Source organism: Colletotrichum gloeosporioides (genome assembly GCF_011800055.1).
Source record: "Colletotrichum gloeosporioides strain Lc1 chromosome Unknown consensus_73, whole genome shotgun sequence".
NCBI classification, from domain to species: Eukaryota; Fungi; Ascomycota; class Sordariomycetes; order Glomerellales; family Glomerellaceae; genus Colletotrichum; species Colletotrichum gloeosporioides.
In genome coordinates, this window is record NW_025544718.1 from 108,640 (window position 1) to 124,819 (window position 16,180).

Consider the following 16,180-nt stretch of genomic DNA (forward strand, 5'->3'; position numbering starts at 1 on the left):
TGATGCCCCTGCTGCAGGTTTGGTTTGCATGTTTGCTGCGGTCTCTCTCTTCCACCATTAAACCCGCTCTGCTGCAACCAACAGGCCCCAAAGACGACGAGTAATTGGACGCCACAGCTCGCCTCGGTCGCGATTCACCATCACCCCGGTCTTCCCTTGCTTCTTTTGGCTGATTGATTGTCGTGGTTCTGGTGTTTTCCCCGCAATTATTCTTCGACCCGACACCTCACCTGCAGCAACAGGCTGAAAGGGAAAGGGAATTGGCTGAGGTCCTGCAGCAGAGTGTCAAAGGTGTTTGCTGCCCATCGCTATCCTCCTGCAGCTCCCTTCTTCATGCAAGCGGCGGGGCCAAGATGAACTCGCACAACTGGCTTGATGAACACTGGCTGACTGTGACCGTCCTGGATCGATCGGCTGACTGGCTGACGGGCTGGCTGACGCTCCCGTTTTCCCTCCCGGACCTCCAGCAAACCTCCGCCCTACCATCCTCCACCCCAAGCGTTCACCACCCTCCTCCAGCTGGCGTTTTGCGTCTCCCAAACCGACGGACTCGGGCGAAACGAGCGGCACCCCGTCGCCCACACTTCCCCGGGTGCCACAAGAGGCAACCACGCAACGCCAGGTCTCTCTCTGTTTCCGAATACCGTCCAATGGCGAGGCACCCCGGCACGGACTCGGCGTGCGGTCTTGGGTTGTAGGCTGGCTGATGCCAGGTTCGCGGTGCTGCCTGTCCGTGGTGGGAACGCTCTTTTGGACCCCACGTGCCGCGGCGGTCGCAGCTGAGGCACCACGGTGAGGCGGCAAGCAAGGGCGAGGCAGATCTTGTCGTGGTTTTGCCCGTTTTGAACAGAGTTATTCTTGGCAGGCCTTGGGGGTTTCTCGTCTCTGGCCCCATCGCTCTCTCTGCCTGGAGACTTGGGATGTGCGTGTGTGCGGCGCCGTTACGAAGTTTGCTATAAGGCTGGCGCTGCTGCGCGCGTCTGACCTGCTTCCCCCCACCCACCCATCATCCAGACACAATCATATGTCTGCTGTTGGCTGATCCATCTCGAGGATTGTTTGCCTGTTGCCTCCAACCTACATGGGCATGGCTGACCCTGCCTGACCCCGCGATTCATGTTGGCCCATTCCGTTCCATGTCTGATTCTTGTTCATAAGCCGCTTTCCGAAAGTCTGATTCCTGCTTCTTTTCCCCCCTTTCTCCTTTACTCTTGACACTGTGTTGCTGATAGCTTATTTGAATCATTTGACCTGGTCTTTTTTTTTTTTTTTTTCCGTCGATTACCGAGCGCGCGGGGAATTCTTCGACGCTGGGTTCAGGAACGTCGCAGGGAGAGAGTGATCTATTGAGACAACACCTGGTTTCGATTCCTACATTCCGGGGCGGTCGTTCGTCGCTGCACATCACATCGATCGGATTTGATTTTGAATGTTTTGTTTCGCCCGGTGAACACCGAGCTGAGAAAAATCCCGCCAAGATGTTGAGAATGTTTGCCGGCATGGACGGGTTCGGGGGTATGCTGCTGGTGGTCATCGTGCTCATGGTTCTGGCGGTCGGGGCCTCCACCTTCAACTATGTGAGTTCCCAGACAGAAGCCTTCTTTGGTTCTTGGCATGTCATGTGTGTCTGTGTGTGTATGTTTTTGTTTCTTGTCGCGGCATGCTGACCACTGTCTCGGGTAGATCTTGACGTCAGGCAAGAGCAAGGAGGTTGATTTCGAGGGAGAGGACGACTCTACCTACGCTTTTTACGCTTCCAAAAGGAAGAGAGCTTCCAGTCAGGTCTCCGTGCGGCTTTGAGAGGGTATCCTTTTGCTGAGACTGTGGCAGGTGTGAAGCGGGTGACTTTTGACATTTGACAAAGTCGACTGTGAACCTTCTCGCCGAAGCGGATGCGGCACGTTGACGAGGACGGCCGTGAGACGAACTGGGCTTTCAGAGGAGAGTCCGCTTGAGAGTATCGGCGTATTATCGACGGAGACGGCGAACCATGTTCGCGATCTGTCCCAGCCAACCGTGAGCAGAGATCGATGACTACGGGATCGAAGTGAAACGGGCCCGCGATGAGAGCAGGACGTGAAGCAGTTGTTTTTGTGGTATGTATCGGTATCAGACGATGTACGAAGTCTCGAAGCAAGAGGTACTTGGCGATGGCATTGATGAGGGAAGCTCCCCAAGGTCGCGATGTTGAACAAGGTATACCAGGTCACCAAGAGCTGCGTAGCAGCATGGAGCAACATTGCATAGCTCGACCAAGGTGGAATGATTTATGGGTACGGTTCCGGTTTGCGAGTTTACCTTTTATATTTCTGTACATTTATCGCATAGGCTGTCGATGGCGAGGCTGTTGTCATCGACTTCTTCTCGAATGGACTCGAGCCAAACCTGGGCTATCGAGTCTGATTATAGCTTGAAGTTTCTTTATAAATTAGGGAGGCAAAACATTATGCTGTCAAGACTACACTATCTAGACGTCTTTCCCGAGTAAATCATCGTGCCAACCAAGGTCCACCACTAGGCTGCTGGCCTTTGTTTCTGCTGAGTTGCATGCCCGTCCCTAGATTTCTGCAGTGAACACAACAAAAATTGTGTTTGTGGGATGGCAATCGACACAGGCAAAATCAGATTGGATCGGTGGTTTTGGCTGTTCAAAAAGAACTAAGCTATTGGAAAGAGTTTACGACTTTTTGCTCTTAACCGACATCGTAGTGTCGTAGGTAGGCTATTGGAGACGTCGATCGAGGTTGAATTACAGAAAACGTCAAGAGACTGTGGTAACTTTTCAGTGACCGGACCAGAAGTCTGATGACGGTGTAAATAGGAGAGTTTCCATTATCATTATTGCCGGTCACTCAGAGCCAAAGTTGCTAGTCTGGTCATCCGCATCGTTGAGACAGCAAATCATAGACAGGTGGCGAGTCGAGCGGCTCTTCTAGGTTCTCTGCCTCGCATATTAACCGTCGTTGAAAGTTGAGGCCAGCATCGTTCGCCACATGGCTGAAATTAACATGAGGCTCTCCGGTCATTCGACCTCTGTGCAAACGACGTCGGCAAGCCACATGAACGCTGGATAGCCCTCACCGAAAACCAAATAATCTCTCTCAGTGTAAGGGCGCTTTGCATGCGCATGACTTAGTTGGATGTACTGAGCGCCTTGATTGACGTAAGTGATGCCTCCCAATGCATTGAGCTGGTGGGATCTTGATGAACAGCAATGACTCAAGTGACACCGAGAGATGCTGCAGATAACGACGAAGATGGAGGCCTGTGGCTGGCGCAGTTGACAGTGCTGCCAGGGCTTTTGGGCGGCTGCGCATTCAGCGTTTATGCTTACCGCTGAGCGACCCTGTAATCCGGGATAGCCGAGCGATTATTTCTCCTGTTTTCTCGACGAAGGATGCAACGCGGTGCGGCGAGCTGGCGTCCCTGACCCTGGGGGCTGTGGCTGAGCGTAGATCATCGCCAGCCGGGCGACGCCGTTCCAGCGTGACTTTCTTTCGCGCGGTGGCTGTGAAGGAGGATCGGTAGGCAGACACTGAGGGACGCAAAGTGACATCACACCATGGGAGAATTACACATTTAAATGTCGAGGGGTCCGCCGGTCGAACACCGAGGATCTGGCTTGATTGTTGATTGTTGATTGACATCAAAACTCAGCCGAGCGAACCCGATTGTTCGTATACAAACCCCCAAACCCAAGAAAACATGCCCATCACCAAGCCCCTGCCGGACGCCCCCGCAGATGAAGCCCCGCCGCCGTACCAAGAGAAACCATCCGGCAGTCCGGCGCCGGTGACCACTGGAAGCCCACCACCGCCGGGAAGCCCGGGGCCTTCCGCGCCGCCGGGCCAAGTCGCGCGCCAGTTCCCTCCGATGTTCAATGTCTATTCGCAAAGCTTCACCCGCACAATGCTCCTGGGCGAGCACCAAAACCAACCTTTCTACGCAATGTCAATCCACAGCGGCCTGAGCAGTTCGCCGCCAATCGTGCTGCACTCGGGACCGAGCAACACCCATCCTCCTCTTGCGTCGGTCGAGTTCCACAGCTTCAGCAGCAGAATGAGCATCACGCTGCCACCCGCTCCAAAGGGCAGTCCGGGAGGCGCACCCATTACCGAGCTCGAGTCTCGCGCCGACTTCCCAAGTTACAGATACGTCTTTTCCATGGGCGTGGGCCCCAACTGCGAGAGGCTGGAGCATTTCGAATGGCGGACGAGTTCTGGCGAAGCAATTGGCATTCTGGACGGCAGAAGCAGAGGACACAAGTTAGTACGGCTGTCTCAGACCGTCCCAGCCAATGCGCCGCCCGGTGTGTTCAGAGGAGGCGACGGCAAGGAGGTTGTCGCGGCCTGGACAAACGCTCACACGAGCATGACCAAGGCCGCCAAGTTCGCCTTCATGGGCAGCGGTTTGACAGGAGAGCTGGGCGAGCGCTGGGCAATCATGGCCGCCATCTCCGGCCTGGCAATATTTGAGCGCGAGAGGCAGCGAAGGCGCAGAAACGCTTAGCATCCCGCACACGCGCATATAAGTACTTGGGTGGCGGTTATGGGATCGCATCTGGATTTCGAGTCTTGGCTTCAATTTGGCGCTTCATGGATTCACGATTGATTGCTGGCATGCGTACGAACTGTTTCGTTTTGTTTTTTCGATACCCGCATCTTTAGACGAACATGAATACCAACGAGCAGATAAGCTCAATACTTGCAAGACAATGACTCGGAAAGTTCTGCGCTCTGTCGCTTTTTGCTGTTTGATGGCGCTCTGTCTTGACTGTCTAAGCCTACCTTGTCGGTTTCTGCGAAGGGGTTGCCGTCAGGGGGGGAATATTCTGCGTGCTTCAGGTTGAGTGAAGCTGCCACCTCTTGTTTAAGTCGAGTCAGGGGAAGACCACAGAGCGCTCTCAACCTCTCTGAATCACACGAACCAACATTGGACTCGGCCGAGAAAAAAACACAATGAGTGCAAAAGCCAAGCTTCGCGCTTCCAGTCGAGATCTCATCCCCACGAAGGCACCCCAGCATCACATCATGAAAAGTCGTGAGAGTGGACTGTGTGCTGGAGACGGTTGGATACCCAGGCGAGGATTTCCATATGATCGGCGATGTTTTGTGCATCTCAGGGGTGGACTGATCGGGCAAAACGGTTGGGAGGCCCCTGCAAGACATCTGGTGGGTGGTGCAACGCCGATGTGAAGTTGCAACGAGGGGGGCCCAGCAATCTGGCCGCAGTGGAGAAGCAAAAAGACGTGCGTGATGTGCGGTGAAGCGCTGGGCTGGGATGAGAGAGATTTGACGGGGATGAAAGATGGGATGGGGTGACGGGGATGGGCCGGCGAGGACGCCACTTGGGAGGGCCCAGCGGCTGGCAAACGGCACGGCGCTCCGAAGAACATTGATGACTTTGCAGTCCTGTTGAAATGAAGTCTCTGCAGAGAGGAGGAATTGTCGGTGATGACGACGGTTTCAAAACGCCTTTTTGCATTGAGAGATACATTAGGCGCCGGGCGCCAACGTCGTCATGGTCGTGGACCAACATCACCTGCATCGTGGAGTGGGCACGGGAAGTCTATCTACTGTTAGGAAGGGCAGCATAGCGTTGAATTCTGAATGACGAATAACGATACAAGGTGGGCGGCGGGCAGTGGGCAGTGGGCAGTGGGCAGTGGGCAGTGGGCAGCGGGCTGTGGCGTACTTTAAGTCAATCTCGCATCGAAGAATCCTTTTTCTTCTAGGCTGACGGATCATCGGCTCAGCAGAGGAATCAAGCGTAATTTTGAGTCCCATCAGCCTAGGCGGATAACCGTCCATGCCACCGTTACTTGGGCTTCGGATAACCACCGCAAGGCCCACGATGATCCATCAACATCCATCTGTTGGATTCTTTTGGGTCTCCCGAGAGAGCTCATGTCCGAAGTTGGTGAGTCGACGGGCGGGAGAAAATCAATAGAAGCAACTCGGGACCAACGGCAGCGAGGCCAGGCGAGATTCGAGAAGCCTCGGATCCATAACTCTTTTTCCTAGTTTAAGCCTATGTCCGGAATGGGGGCACACCAGGCCCAGCAGGCCCAGCAGGCCCAGCCAGGCTAGCCGTTCTAGCCAGCCGAGCTTCCCTTCCTGCAGAGATAACCACCTGAGGCCTGCGTTGTTGGTGTTTGCCCTGCTCCAGAGATTATTGTAATGAGATGAGGAGGAGGCAGTCGACGAGCCTGGACGCGCTCAGGTCAAGTTGTTGGCGGCAAAGTCTCGATTGGTGGAAAGGGGGCGAAAGCAGGCTGCTGTCTGCAGGGGGAGGAGCAGTTTTTGAGCAGCAAGCTGCCCGCGCGGTGCCCCTTGAGGCTCCGCAGCAGCGGCCAGCCACATGGAGGTCAGCCTCTATTGGGAGATGGCGCGTAGAATGTTGATTAAAGGTGCGGAAACTGCAGGGCGAATCTGGCGATAATTAAGAAAGGAGAGGGTCAGGACTTGGCGGTTTCAGGGTGGCCGCCGGGATCAAGCGGAGGCCTGACCGGGGGTTGACCGGGGTGTGACGGCTACACGACCAATCGGCACGGCCAGCGAAGGCCGGGGTGGGGGATAGACACCTTGCGGCCCCGGTCACCCCGGCTGGTGATCCTGGTCGGTCGTCCAGTCATCCCATGTCCTGTCGAGGGGCTGCTGTCTCATCCATTTTTTACATGTCAACCCCAACTCAGCAACTCACATTGCTTCTGCTGCCCAGTGTCAACCACCATCATGACTATGTACACGACTAGAAGTCACTTACACGCACCATCTCTGCTAGTGTGTGTCCGCACCTTGTCCACCTACTATGCTTCACACACGCTCCCGCGTAAGCGCAGTCGGCACTCGCCTGTCTGCCCCCTCTCCTCGGCCTGGCCCCTCCCCAATCCCAGCTGCGTGGATGCGCCCAGAAGATGGCTTCATCCCCCTTTCGTGTGTCTAACGCCAAAGCTGAGACCTGGCTCTGCAGTTTGCAGTCACCTCTCGCAGTGAAGCGGTTAATCAACCACCCACATCCCATGATCCTGGCTTGACTCCCGCATACGCGAGATCCTTCCCCTCCCCATGTTCCTCTCCTCTCTCCACCAGCCTGGCCGAATATGATTGTCCTGCGTATAGTTGAAACTTTGGCGGAGCGGCGGGAATGACCCTTTCAATCTTGACCCGATGTATGCGAACGCCCTGGACTCTCAACGGCCCAAGTGACCGTCTTGGGAACAGGGCGACGATGCCTTCCCGCATATATCATCGCCGTCTCCCAACCATCACCAGTCCTGGTTCTTCCTTCTTTCGATCCATAGTGTTCAGCTTCACTTGACCTGTGATTCTATCTCATTCCTTCGTTCAGATTCGTCATTCTTTTCACTTGACCAGGTAGTCATTCATTTTCGGTCTCAGACCTCACAACTCTCATTTCCAAACCACCCAGATATTCTCACAGTCAAGCCACAGGCACCTTTTGATCAACTCTCCAAAACCAACCCACAACAAACTCGCCAAAATGAAGTACACTGTCGCCTCCCTTCTTGGATCCGCAGCCCTGGTGGCTGCCCACGGTTACGTCGAGAACGCCACGATCGGCGGTGAAGCCTACACCTTCTACCAGCCCTACCAGGACCCCTACTCCAGCCCTGCCCCCGAGCGTGTCTCTCGTCCCATCCAGGGCAACGGCCCCGTTGAGGATCTCACCAGCATCGACATCCAGTGCGGTGGCTACTCCGCCGGTGGTGTCAAGGGCTCTTCTCCCGCCAAGCTCGAGGCCAAGGCCGCCGCCGGCTCCGAGGTCACCCTCAACTGGACCCTCTGGCCCGACTCCCACATCGGCCCTACCATCACCTACATGGCCAAGTGCCCCGATGCCGGTTGCACCGACTACCTCCCCGGCACCGACGCCGTCTGGTTCAAGGTTCAGGAGGATGGCCGTGAGGGTACCTCCAACACTTGGGGTGCTACTCCTCTCATGAAGGCTGGCAACTCTGGCGTCAAGTACACCATCCCCGAGTGCCTGGCCCCCGGCCACTACCTCGTCCGCCATGAGATCATCGCCCTCCACGCCTCCTACCAGTACCCTGGTGCCCAGTTCTACCCCGGCTGCCATCAGCTCGAGGTTACCGGCTCCGGCAGCACCTCCCCCTCCGACCTTGTCGCCTTCCCCGGTGCCTACAAGGCCGCTGACCCCGGTATCACCTACGATGCCTACAAGGCCCAGGAGTACACCATCCCCGGCCCTGCCCTCTTCTCCTGCTCCGGCGGCTCCGGCTCCGGCTCCGGCTCTGGTGCTGCTTCTTCCGCCGCCCCTGTCGCTACCTCCGCCGCCGCCTCTGCTCCCGCCTCCTCTGCCCCCGCCGCTACCTCCGCCCCTGCTGCTACCTCTGCTGCCGCTACCACCTCCGCCCCCGCTGCCGCTGCCACCGATGCCGCTGATGAGGAGGACTGCCCCGTCGAGACCCCCACTGCCACCGCTGCCATCACCCAGGCTGCTGTCTCTGAGGCTGCTGCCACCCCCACCGACGCCGGCGACGAGGAGGACTGCCCCGCCGAGTCTGAGGCTTCCGCTGCCCCTGTTGCCACTGCCACTCCCACCCAGGCCGCTGGTGATGATGAGGATGACTGCCCTGCCGAGTCTGAGGCCCCCGTTGCCTCTGCCACCCCTACTCCCACCCAGGCTGCCTCCGACGACGAGGACGACTGCCCTGCCGAGTCTGAGGCTCCCGTCGCCACTCCTACCCCCACCCAGGCTGCCGATGATGAGGAGGACTGCCCCGTCGAGACCCCCGTTGCCAAGCGCATGACCTTCCACGAGCGCCGCAACCTTTAAGCGGTCTCTTGGTGTCTTCGACGCCTAGATGGCTAAGGGAACGAGCTTCCCGGGCTGCCGGCGGATGTCCACGCTTGTGGTGTCCCCGACGCTGATCGGTCCCCAGACCAATCCGTTTCATGTATAAAGTCTTTGTTGTATATCGTTTTACCTCACGTATATATCAGAACGATATAGATCGTATCATTCTCACGTTCCAACTTGATGTTACTCCTGTCTGACTGTGATGTGCCAATGTGCTGTGAAGCTTCGATGTGTTGCCATGATTCAACTCGACTATGTGTTTGTATTTAGCCTTTGCTCGTGGTGAGTTGCAGAGAACATGGCACACAAGTTAAGTACTCTTTCTGCGATAAGTCAAACTTCAATCGTTGAAGTGCACATAGAGCACTGAAAACTACCAATGACATTGGTATGTGGTCATTACATCGTTAAGAGAATCTCTCATGTCCGTACCCATAAACCATGATATGAGTCTGTACTAATTACCATGTAACACATAAGGGCAGTCAACACATCTATTAGACGCTGCCGCTTCCTCCACTGCGCAGGCTAGACTTCTCTGCACCGTGACCATGGCTAGATGCAGCAGCGGGAGGCATTGAGCGACGCTTTCGGAGCATGACAAACGCGATGGCGCCAACAATAGCCACGACACCGAGGGTAACCATGGCACCGATGACACCGGCAACAGCGTTGGACATGCCGCCGCTGCTCTTGCCAGAATCGGAGCTAGAGGCTTCCTCCTGGTTGGCGAAGCAGAAGTCCGCGACGCTAGAGCAGACAGAACACCATTCTCCAACTGTGCTGATCGCACGCTCCTGCATCTCTGACACGAAGCGCGGCCAAGAGAGAGTCTCCTCGTTGGTTCCAAACAGCGGGTACGGCGTCAGCTCACCAAAGGTGCTGTTGCGGAACAGGAAGCGCACGCGGAGATCGTCGGCGGCGTTTTCAGGGAACGTCGTGGTATTATCGCTGAACAGCTCAAAGGCGATGGTGGAGGCATAGTCTGGGAGACCGGTGAAGTTGACCGAGAGGGGAACGAGATCGACGAGACCGAAGAAGGCGAGGAACGTGTCGTAGCTACCGGAGAGCAGGGAGAACTTGAGCTTGCCCTTGGAGGTGACGGTCTGGTTGAGCTGGGCGAGGATGCCGGCTGTCAGAGTCTGCGCGTGGATGGCCCGCGCGGGCTGGGAAGCGTTGAAGTTGTATCCGAACTCGGAGCTGTCGGCGAGAGTGCGCAGCTGGAAGAGCTCCTCGTCTGTGACGTTGCGAGCTAGGGAGGTGCTGTTGTGGATGCGAGCAACGTTGATGAGGTCAAAGATATCGTAGGCGTTCTTGTATGTCATGTTCTCAGGCTTGTAGTCGTACACGCTCTCGAGGACATCGTAGAGGCCGCCATAAAAGTCCCTGGTCGTCTCCATGCGGGTCTTGAACTCGTCGCTCATCTCAAAAGACTTATAGGCCGCCGCGTTGGCGGGGCAGCCATCGTCACCCTTGATCCAGATGGTGTCCGGGGAGTTCGCGTTCTCGCCGTGAAGGAACACATATTGGTAGCCATTCAGCGGGCTTGTGCTGTCGCTCCCGTTGTTGAGGGTGGTGGTGGCGATTTCGGCGTCCAGATCAACGAGAGGAGGGTAGAGACCTTGGAGGAAGGCCGTAGCTGAGTTCTTCAGGAGACTCTGGTCCGGGGCACTGGCATAGATCTGCGATGAGACGTACTTGTCCTCGGAAATGTTCAGAATCCGGTGAGGGGACCCGGACTCAAGGTAGCGGCTGCGGTAATCACTACCGACTTGGAAGCACTGGTTCGCACCAACGCTCGTGATGGCTTGAGCTCCATAGTGCTTCGTGTTGCCTTCAAATTGTGTCAGTCAAGATTGTGTTTGAACATGGCAGATGTCAGTCCACTTACGGTCTCCATGGCGGCTAAAGACGACTACGCCGTGGACAGTCTCGGCGACGGCTGTGCCGGCAAGGATGCTCACAGCAGCCAAAGATTTACCGATCATAGTGACAAAGCTACGAAGGGCCTATTATGGCTCTGTTTGGGTATCAAATGGTGACTCCGTGCGTCGAAGATGCAAGATCAGGCATGCTGCAAAAGTCTTCATGAGGCTTTTAATATTTCGAAATAGCCCACCCCCATTCCTGCGCGCCGCCCACTACCCGTCTCCCAGAAGAGCATCGTGCTGTCAAAATGTCATGTAAGGCGTCGCGCAGAAGCGGGGGAATCACACATGTTTCCCAGTCCCGTGGCGCGGAGATGCTAAGGATTTGGTATCGTTTGACTGTTGCCAAGAAGCCAAGTACTTGGCATACATCGCGACGAATCAACGCGGACGATAAGAGCAGCGGTCGTCGCCGGCCGGTCAGTAAAGTCGCTCCCAGGACCGCTAAGCAAATCGAAGCCGACTTGGCGGAGGGGTTGTCAACCTTCTTGCCTCTTCCGTCGGGTGAGGGTCGTTCGGCGGGAGCGCATGAGGCCGGGCCGCTAGATCGGGGTCCCCCCACAACGCCGAATACTAGGTTATTCGCGGTTGCAAGATACTCGTTAATTGCTGTCAGGTTAATCTGACTACGACGATTGTTGATTCGTCTCACTGTGGCGGCTGAGAAGTATGTGATGAGCAGGGGTAAGCTGTTGACTTGAGTGAGGGATGCCAATCCGAAAAGTAGTGATTTTCTTAAGCGCTCTCATTGTTTGAATCTACCTATCTGGTGCAATATAGTAGTATCAGCTTCAGCAAGCACTGCGACTCTGTTGGCGTTATCACAGGGCTGGTAGTCTGTGAAGCACTTGCTCCCATATTCGGCCGGACTACAGGTACTACAAGGGGACAAATCTTGTCTGACTGCCTCTAAATAAGTCCAATATGAAGCCCGTGCGTGCGTCTCAAGGTAGTTAGTTACATGCTTTTATATACCCTCGAAATGACGAGAATATCCCTGGCTCACGAGTAGAATTTCTCGTCGGCTTGGGAGTTTAGTAGCACTCCATGAAGGCCATCAGTTCAAGCCTTAGCCTACAAGGCGAGATAGAGAACCTAGTTCTGAGATAGTCGTCATGTCAAGCTATAAGTCTGGGTCTCTGGAGGTGTCAATAATTTAATATCTTTGTCAACCAAATCACGCCATCGTCAGCCAATTGCAAGCCGTCAAGTTTGCCAGCATGGTACGAAAGTCATGTCCACCGCAACTAATACCCGAGTTCTGGAGTCACATAAGTGGTTTGCGGTGATGAATACGATCCAGAACCACTAGGTCCTATTAATTCAATATAGTGGGCAAGTCCTCAACTTAACTGATGACCACTAACATGGGTTGTGGGAGGCATGAAGGGCATCACCTGTGCTATCCCAATTGGACCCGGCTGGAAAGAACCAAGGATATGTCAGCGTCGAATATCTTACCTCACTTGGCTCGGATGAACATCACACAAATTCGCAACACAAATTCGCAGTGACCTCAGGAGCTGGAGCGTCCATGGCAGACAAGCCGTGCCAGGCGCGAATTTGGCGGCTGAGCAATTTGACCTTGGGACAAGTCCAAATCTTCAGTCGGGCGCAATCAGCAACAAGTAACCTATTATAATGCCAAACAGCTCTGGACAGATACATTTGATAGTTCCGAGGCCGGCAGAGAGGTTGATTTTAAGCTGTGGGGAATCATGTGGGATGAGTAAAGCGTGCCGCCATGCATCTCAGCAACACGCGCGCAGGATGGGACCGAACTTAGGGTCAGGTGTGAAAGATTCCTTTCCATTTAAGTTGATTTTTTCATTCATGGTCCTCTCAATGAGGATTTGTTTCCTTGAGTCCCACGTTTCAAACTATGAATCCTGCGATGGCGCTGTCAGGCAGTTGAGATTGACGATAAGGGCAATAGACCATCAAGATGTTCTGGCAAACACCAGAAATATTCGTAGAGGAGAGCCCTAGGAGACTAGTCCCAAGTTGCTATGCGCTTCAACACCACTCGAAACGGCGCGCAGAGAGGATGCATGAGAAAATATCTACTAGCTCTGACGGTACATCCGCTACTTCACCGTTTTACATCGTTCATATCCGGTCGCGAACGTCCGTCTAACTTATGCCAGATGGTTTGTGAGGCACGGAGGTCAAGCAGGGGAGCTAATGTGAGGTATGCCGTTGTCAATGGACTTTCAACAGTTCACCCGGGTAACTATTGAATACGAAGCTAGGTAAAGCGTGGCGGGTCAAGACGGTGAATGCCGCTTCCCGTCTATCAGAACAGAAGTTCCATATTTCACTCGGATACTTGGATCCGACGGGGAGCCTAGGCCATGTTACGGGTAGCAGGAATTCAGTGAGAAGCCATTTCAGTGATGGCGGTGAAAATGATAGACAAGACCTTGGCGAAGCAAATGGAGGTTTTTATGTGTCAGTGGTAGGACGACATCTGAAAGCAATTGGCTTCGGTGAGATGGAGGATTGTGGCGTATCTGCATTCAGCCGGGGAAAGTACACACTTGTCGACGTGTCTGAATATCTGGCAATGAAGGCCCAGGGAGGTCAGCACTTTTTTGTGCAAGCTGTTTAATGAATGCCAAACATTCGCCCGGATAAAAGACCTTTTGAATCTGGCATCCCTGCTAATCCTGGTGGTGTCTGGGTGATATCTAACGACCTTCCTTCTCTCGGAGAAAGTATCGGAGAAAGCCAGTAACGCGAGATCTAGTTATCAACACGAGTCGATAAGGGATTCTTGCGTGATCGCTCGGGTTTATCCCCGTCGTAAAACCACACGCTCGCTCCGCGGTCGGTCTCGGTCGAGATAACCATGCGCCCAGGCATTGTCACCGATGGAAAAGCCTGCAAAGTCAGGAATGCAATTGATAGTGGGCTGAGACGGTTGTGCGGTGTGGATGCGCAAAGCTGCTGTTGTGGGACAGCGGCTGTCGGTCGGAAGCCTCATTGGGGAAGAGAAGCTTGGCCTGGGAGACCCTGGTTGAGGGGGCCATTGGCCAATAACGCAATGTCAGGTTGAAAATGGCTAGATTTTGAAGCCTGAATGACCAGTGACAGAAGAATGTGGGAACCCGGATGTGTTTGTTGAGTCCAACTAATTGGGTAATGTGATGAAGGCCCTCAGCCCAGCCAGAAGGTGCCCTCGACCTCGACGATATCATCGTCGTTCAGCCTCTGTACCTCAACGATTGTTCTGGGCGGGAACAGCACCTTGCCGGTGGTGTTCAGCTCGGCCCAGAGCTCATTCTGGACTTGGTTGACGATGGGGCGATAGCGATACATGTCCGACACATAGACAACGAGACGAACGCATGATGTCTGGGAACATGTCAACAGGGGTAACTTTTTTCACTGCAGTCGGAGTCATGTCCTGACCAGATCGGACCCCGCCGACCGGGCCAAATGGGCCATGTTCTCATATGCCAGGCGTATTCTGGGATACCCGATTTCAGCGAGCGAGCTGTTTGAGGGATGTATCCCACGAACGCCGGCGATGTAGAGCGTCGGGCCTGCGATGGAGAGCAGACTGTAGGGTCCAGTGACATCGTAGCTAGTCGACGGGTTGATGTATTTCACGCCCAGCGGGGATGTGTAGTTCGGTTCCAGAGTTGGCTCTGATGCTTGTGGAGATGTACTCGCTGCTGCAAACGCAGATAGAAAACATGTCATTACCTCAAGGAACTTCATCGTGGGTGTTTCCTGTAATGGTGGCTTCAAAGAGAAATTCGGACAGCTCCAAGGCTAAAACGGTTGTATATAAGAGGCCATGCTCGGTGGCATCTCAACCTGTTTTACAGGTGGTGAGCGGCAAGGAGACCTGTATTGATCCACTGTGTGATGTCACGCAGCGCGCGTGTCACCCAAAGTGGTCTTGGCACGCAGTAACACCTCTCTCGTGATTGCGGCTACGATGGTTAACAGCTTTTGGGGAAGGTGTTGAAGAGTCCAGGAACACGAACAGTAGAGATGCGCCCCTGAATACTAAGAAGAACAGGGAAGGCGTTCGTTCTCAGGAACTGTTTACTAAGTGACTAAGTGAAACATGGATGGCATGGGTTGGACAGAGTTGTTCTCGAACGTGACCTGGGATGGCGCAATTCTATGCGATGGGGTCCGCAGGCGCAGGTATTGCTGGCATTGCTGGCATAGATTGCTGAGTGTTGAAAATGACGCCATCGCACGGTCGCGTTAGCTCATCCCGATTGGGGAGATTGGCGGCCAGGATTGCGACATTGGCGACGGCCTTAACCTCATCGTCGGTACTCGGTGCAGTCTGGAGAAGAGGGCGCCCTTTTACTGGGAAGGGAAAGGTACGGACAGGTACCGGCAGCAGTCCCCGCTGGGACTCTGGGGAGGCGAGAAACAGAGAGTATGTAGAAATGAAATTTGACGATGTCGCAAGTTCAACGCTGAAAAATCAAGGTTGCAGACGGATCCAGCGGAACATTGAAGTTTTTTTCCTCTTCTTGTTGTCTAGTGGTTTCGAGGCCCAGGCCCAGCCCAGACTGAATCATTCGAGACCCAGTTGATGACGAGAGAGAAACGGATGAATACGTGGACACTGGGCAGCAGCAAAGGTGCAAGGCCAAACGGCGATGGTCTAATCGCCGATTCGGTCTTAGCAAAACGGATTGAATTTTTTTCTCTTCTTTTTTCCCTTTTTTTTTCCCTTTTTTTTCCCTTGAAAGAGGAGAATGAGCAGGTGACCCTTCAACGTTTTGGCGGCGACTTTTGACTGGTTCAATATTGGGAAGAGTGACTGATGGAAATTCGTGGTTGGCGGGTGTCCAGTGCGTGCTGCGTGCATGATTTGCTGACAACGCATCCTGTTATGTAAGCTTTGGAGGGTGACTGTGCACCTTGAGAAATTGTCTGTTACGGCGCTTGGGACTTTGGGTCTTCGCATAAGGTACTCTGAATTGAATCGGCGATGGGATGCACTGGATATCTGATTGACTGAAGAGACAGCCAGTCAATTCATGGTGTTTACTGCACAGCATTGTTGGAGACATACACCATGAAAGTACACCTTCGTTTCTGTACCTCTGCTGGCAGTATGTGAGAGTGAGAGCAAAGGCAGTCGGTCCAGCCTTACAGTGTGGCTCCCCCGCAATCTCAGCAGCAGCGCAGTCGGCTATCGGTGACGGTGCAGCGAGACCCGTCCGTAGCCGTGTGGCCGTCTCCCACGACGGCAGCGACAACCGTTTGCCTCGTCCGGCGCGCGCTGTCACTGGCCGGCGGACTCGCTTAGCCGTCACCTCATCGCTGGGAGTGGGGCTGGACCCCTGGAGCACCGCTGGGAACCGCTGTGGCAGAAGTGGAACGTCTGGGGGGCTCACACCAATTGACCCGGCGATGTCGCCATTTTC

General features: G+C 54.7%; 5 protein-coding genes across 5 annotated transcripts; 3 read left to right on the plus strand and 2 right to left on the minus strand.

Moving 5' to 3' along the window:
* Positions 1-1,478: 1,478 nt before the first annotated feature.
* On the plus strand, positions 1,479-1,800 carry GCG54_00006998 (uncharacterized protein; the record flags this gene model as incomplete). Its single annotated transcript, XM_045406988.1, has 2 exons — positions 1,479-1,577; positions 1,684-1,800. The coding sequence occupies 2 exons, from the start codon at positions 1,479-1,481 to the stop codon at positions 1,798-1,800; spliced, it is 216 nt and encodes a 71-aa protein (XP_045259898.1).
* A 1,905-nt stretch (positions 1,801-3,705) lies between these two features.
* Positions 3,706-4,509, plus strand: GCG54_00006999 (uncharacterized protein; the record flags this gene model as incomplete). The annotated part of the gene is made up of 1 exon (XM_045406989.1): positions 3,706-4,509. One exon carries the CDS (start codon positions 3,706-3,708, stop codon positions 4,507-4,509), a length of 804 nt encoding a protein of 267 aa, XP_045259899.1.
* Positions 4,510-7,503: 2,994 nt separating this feature from the next.
* Positions 7,504-8,820, plus strand: GCG54_00007000 (Polysaccharide monooxygenase Cel61a; the record flags this gene model as incomplete). Its single annotated transcript, XM_045406990.1, has 1 exon — positions 7,504-8,820. One exon carries the CDS (start codon positions 7,504-7,506, stop codon positions 8,818-8,820), a length of 1,317 nt encoding a protein of 438 aa, XP_045259900.1.
* A 521-nt stretch (positions 8,821-9,341) lies between these two features.
* Positions 9,342-10,832, minus strand: GCG54_00007001 (uncharacterized protein; the record flags this gene model as incomplete). Its single annotated transcript, XM_045406991.1, has 2 exons — positions 9,342-10,678; positions 10,736-10,832. 2 exons carry the CDS (start codon positions 10,830-10,832, stop codon positions 9,342-9,344), a joined length of 1,434 nt encoding a protein of 477 aa, XP_045259901.1.
* A 3,099-nt stretch (positions 10,833-13,931) lies between these two features.
* Positions 13,932-14,498, minus strand: GCG54_00007002 (uncharacterized protein; the record flags this gene model as incomplete). The annotated part of the gene is made up of 2 exons (XM_045406992.1): positions 13,932-14,129; positions 14,187-14,498. 2 exons carry the CDS (start codon positions 14,496-14,498, stop codon positions 13,932-13,934), a joined length of 510 nt encoding a protein of 169 aa, XP_045259902.1.
* Between the last annotated feature and the right edge of the window lie 1,682 nt (positions 14,499-16,180).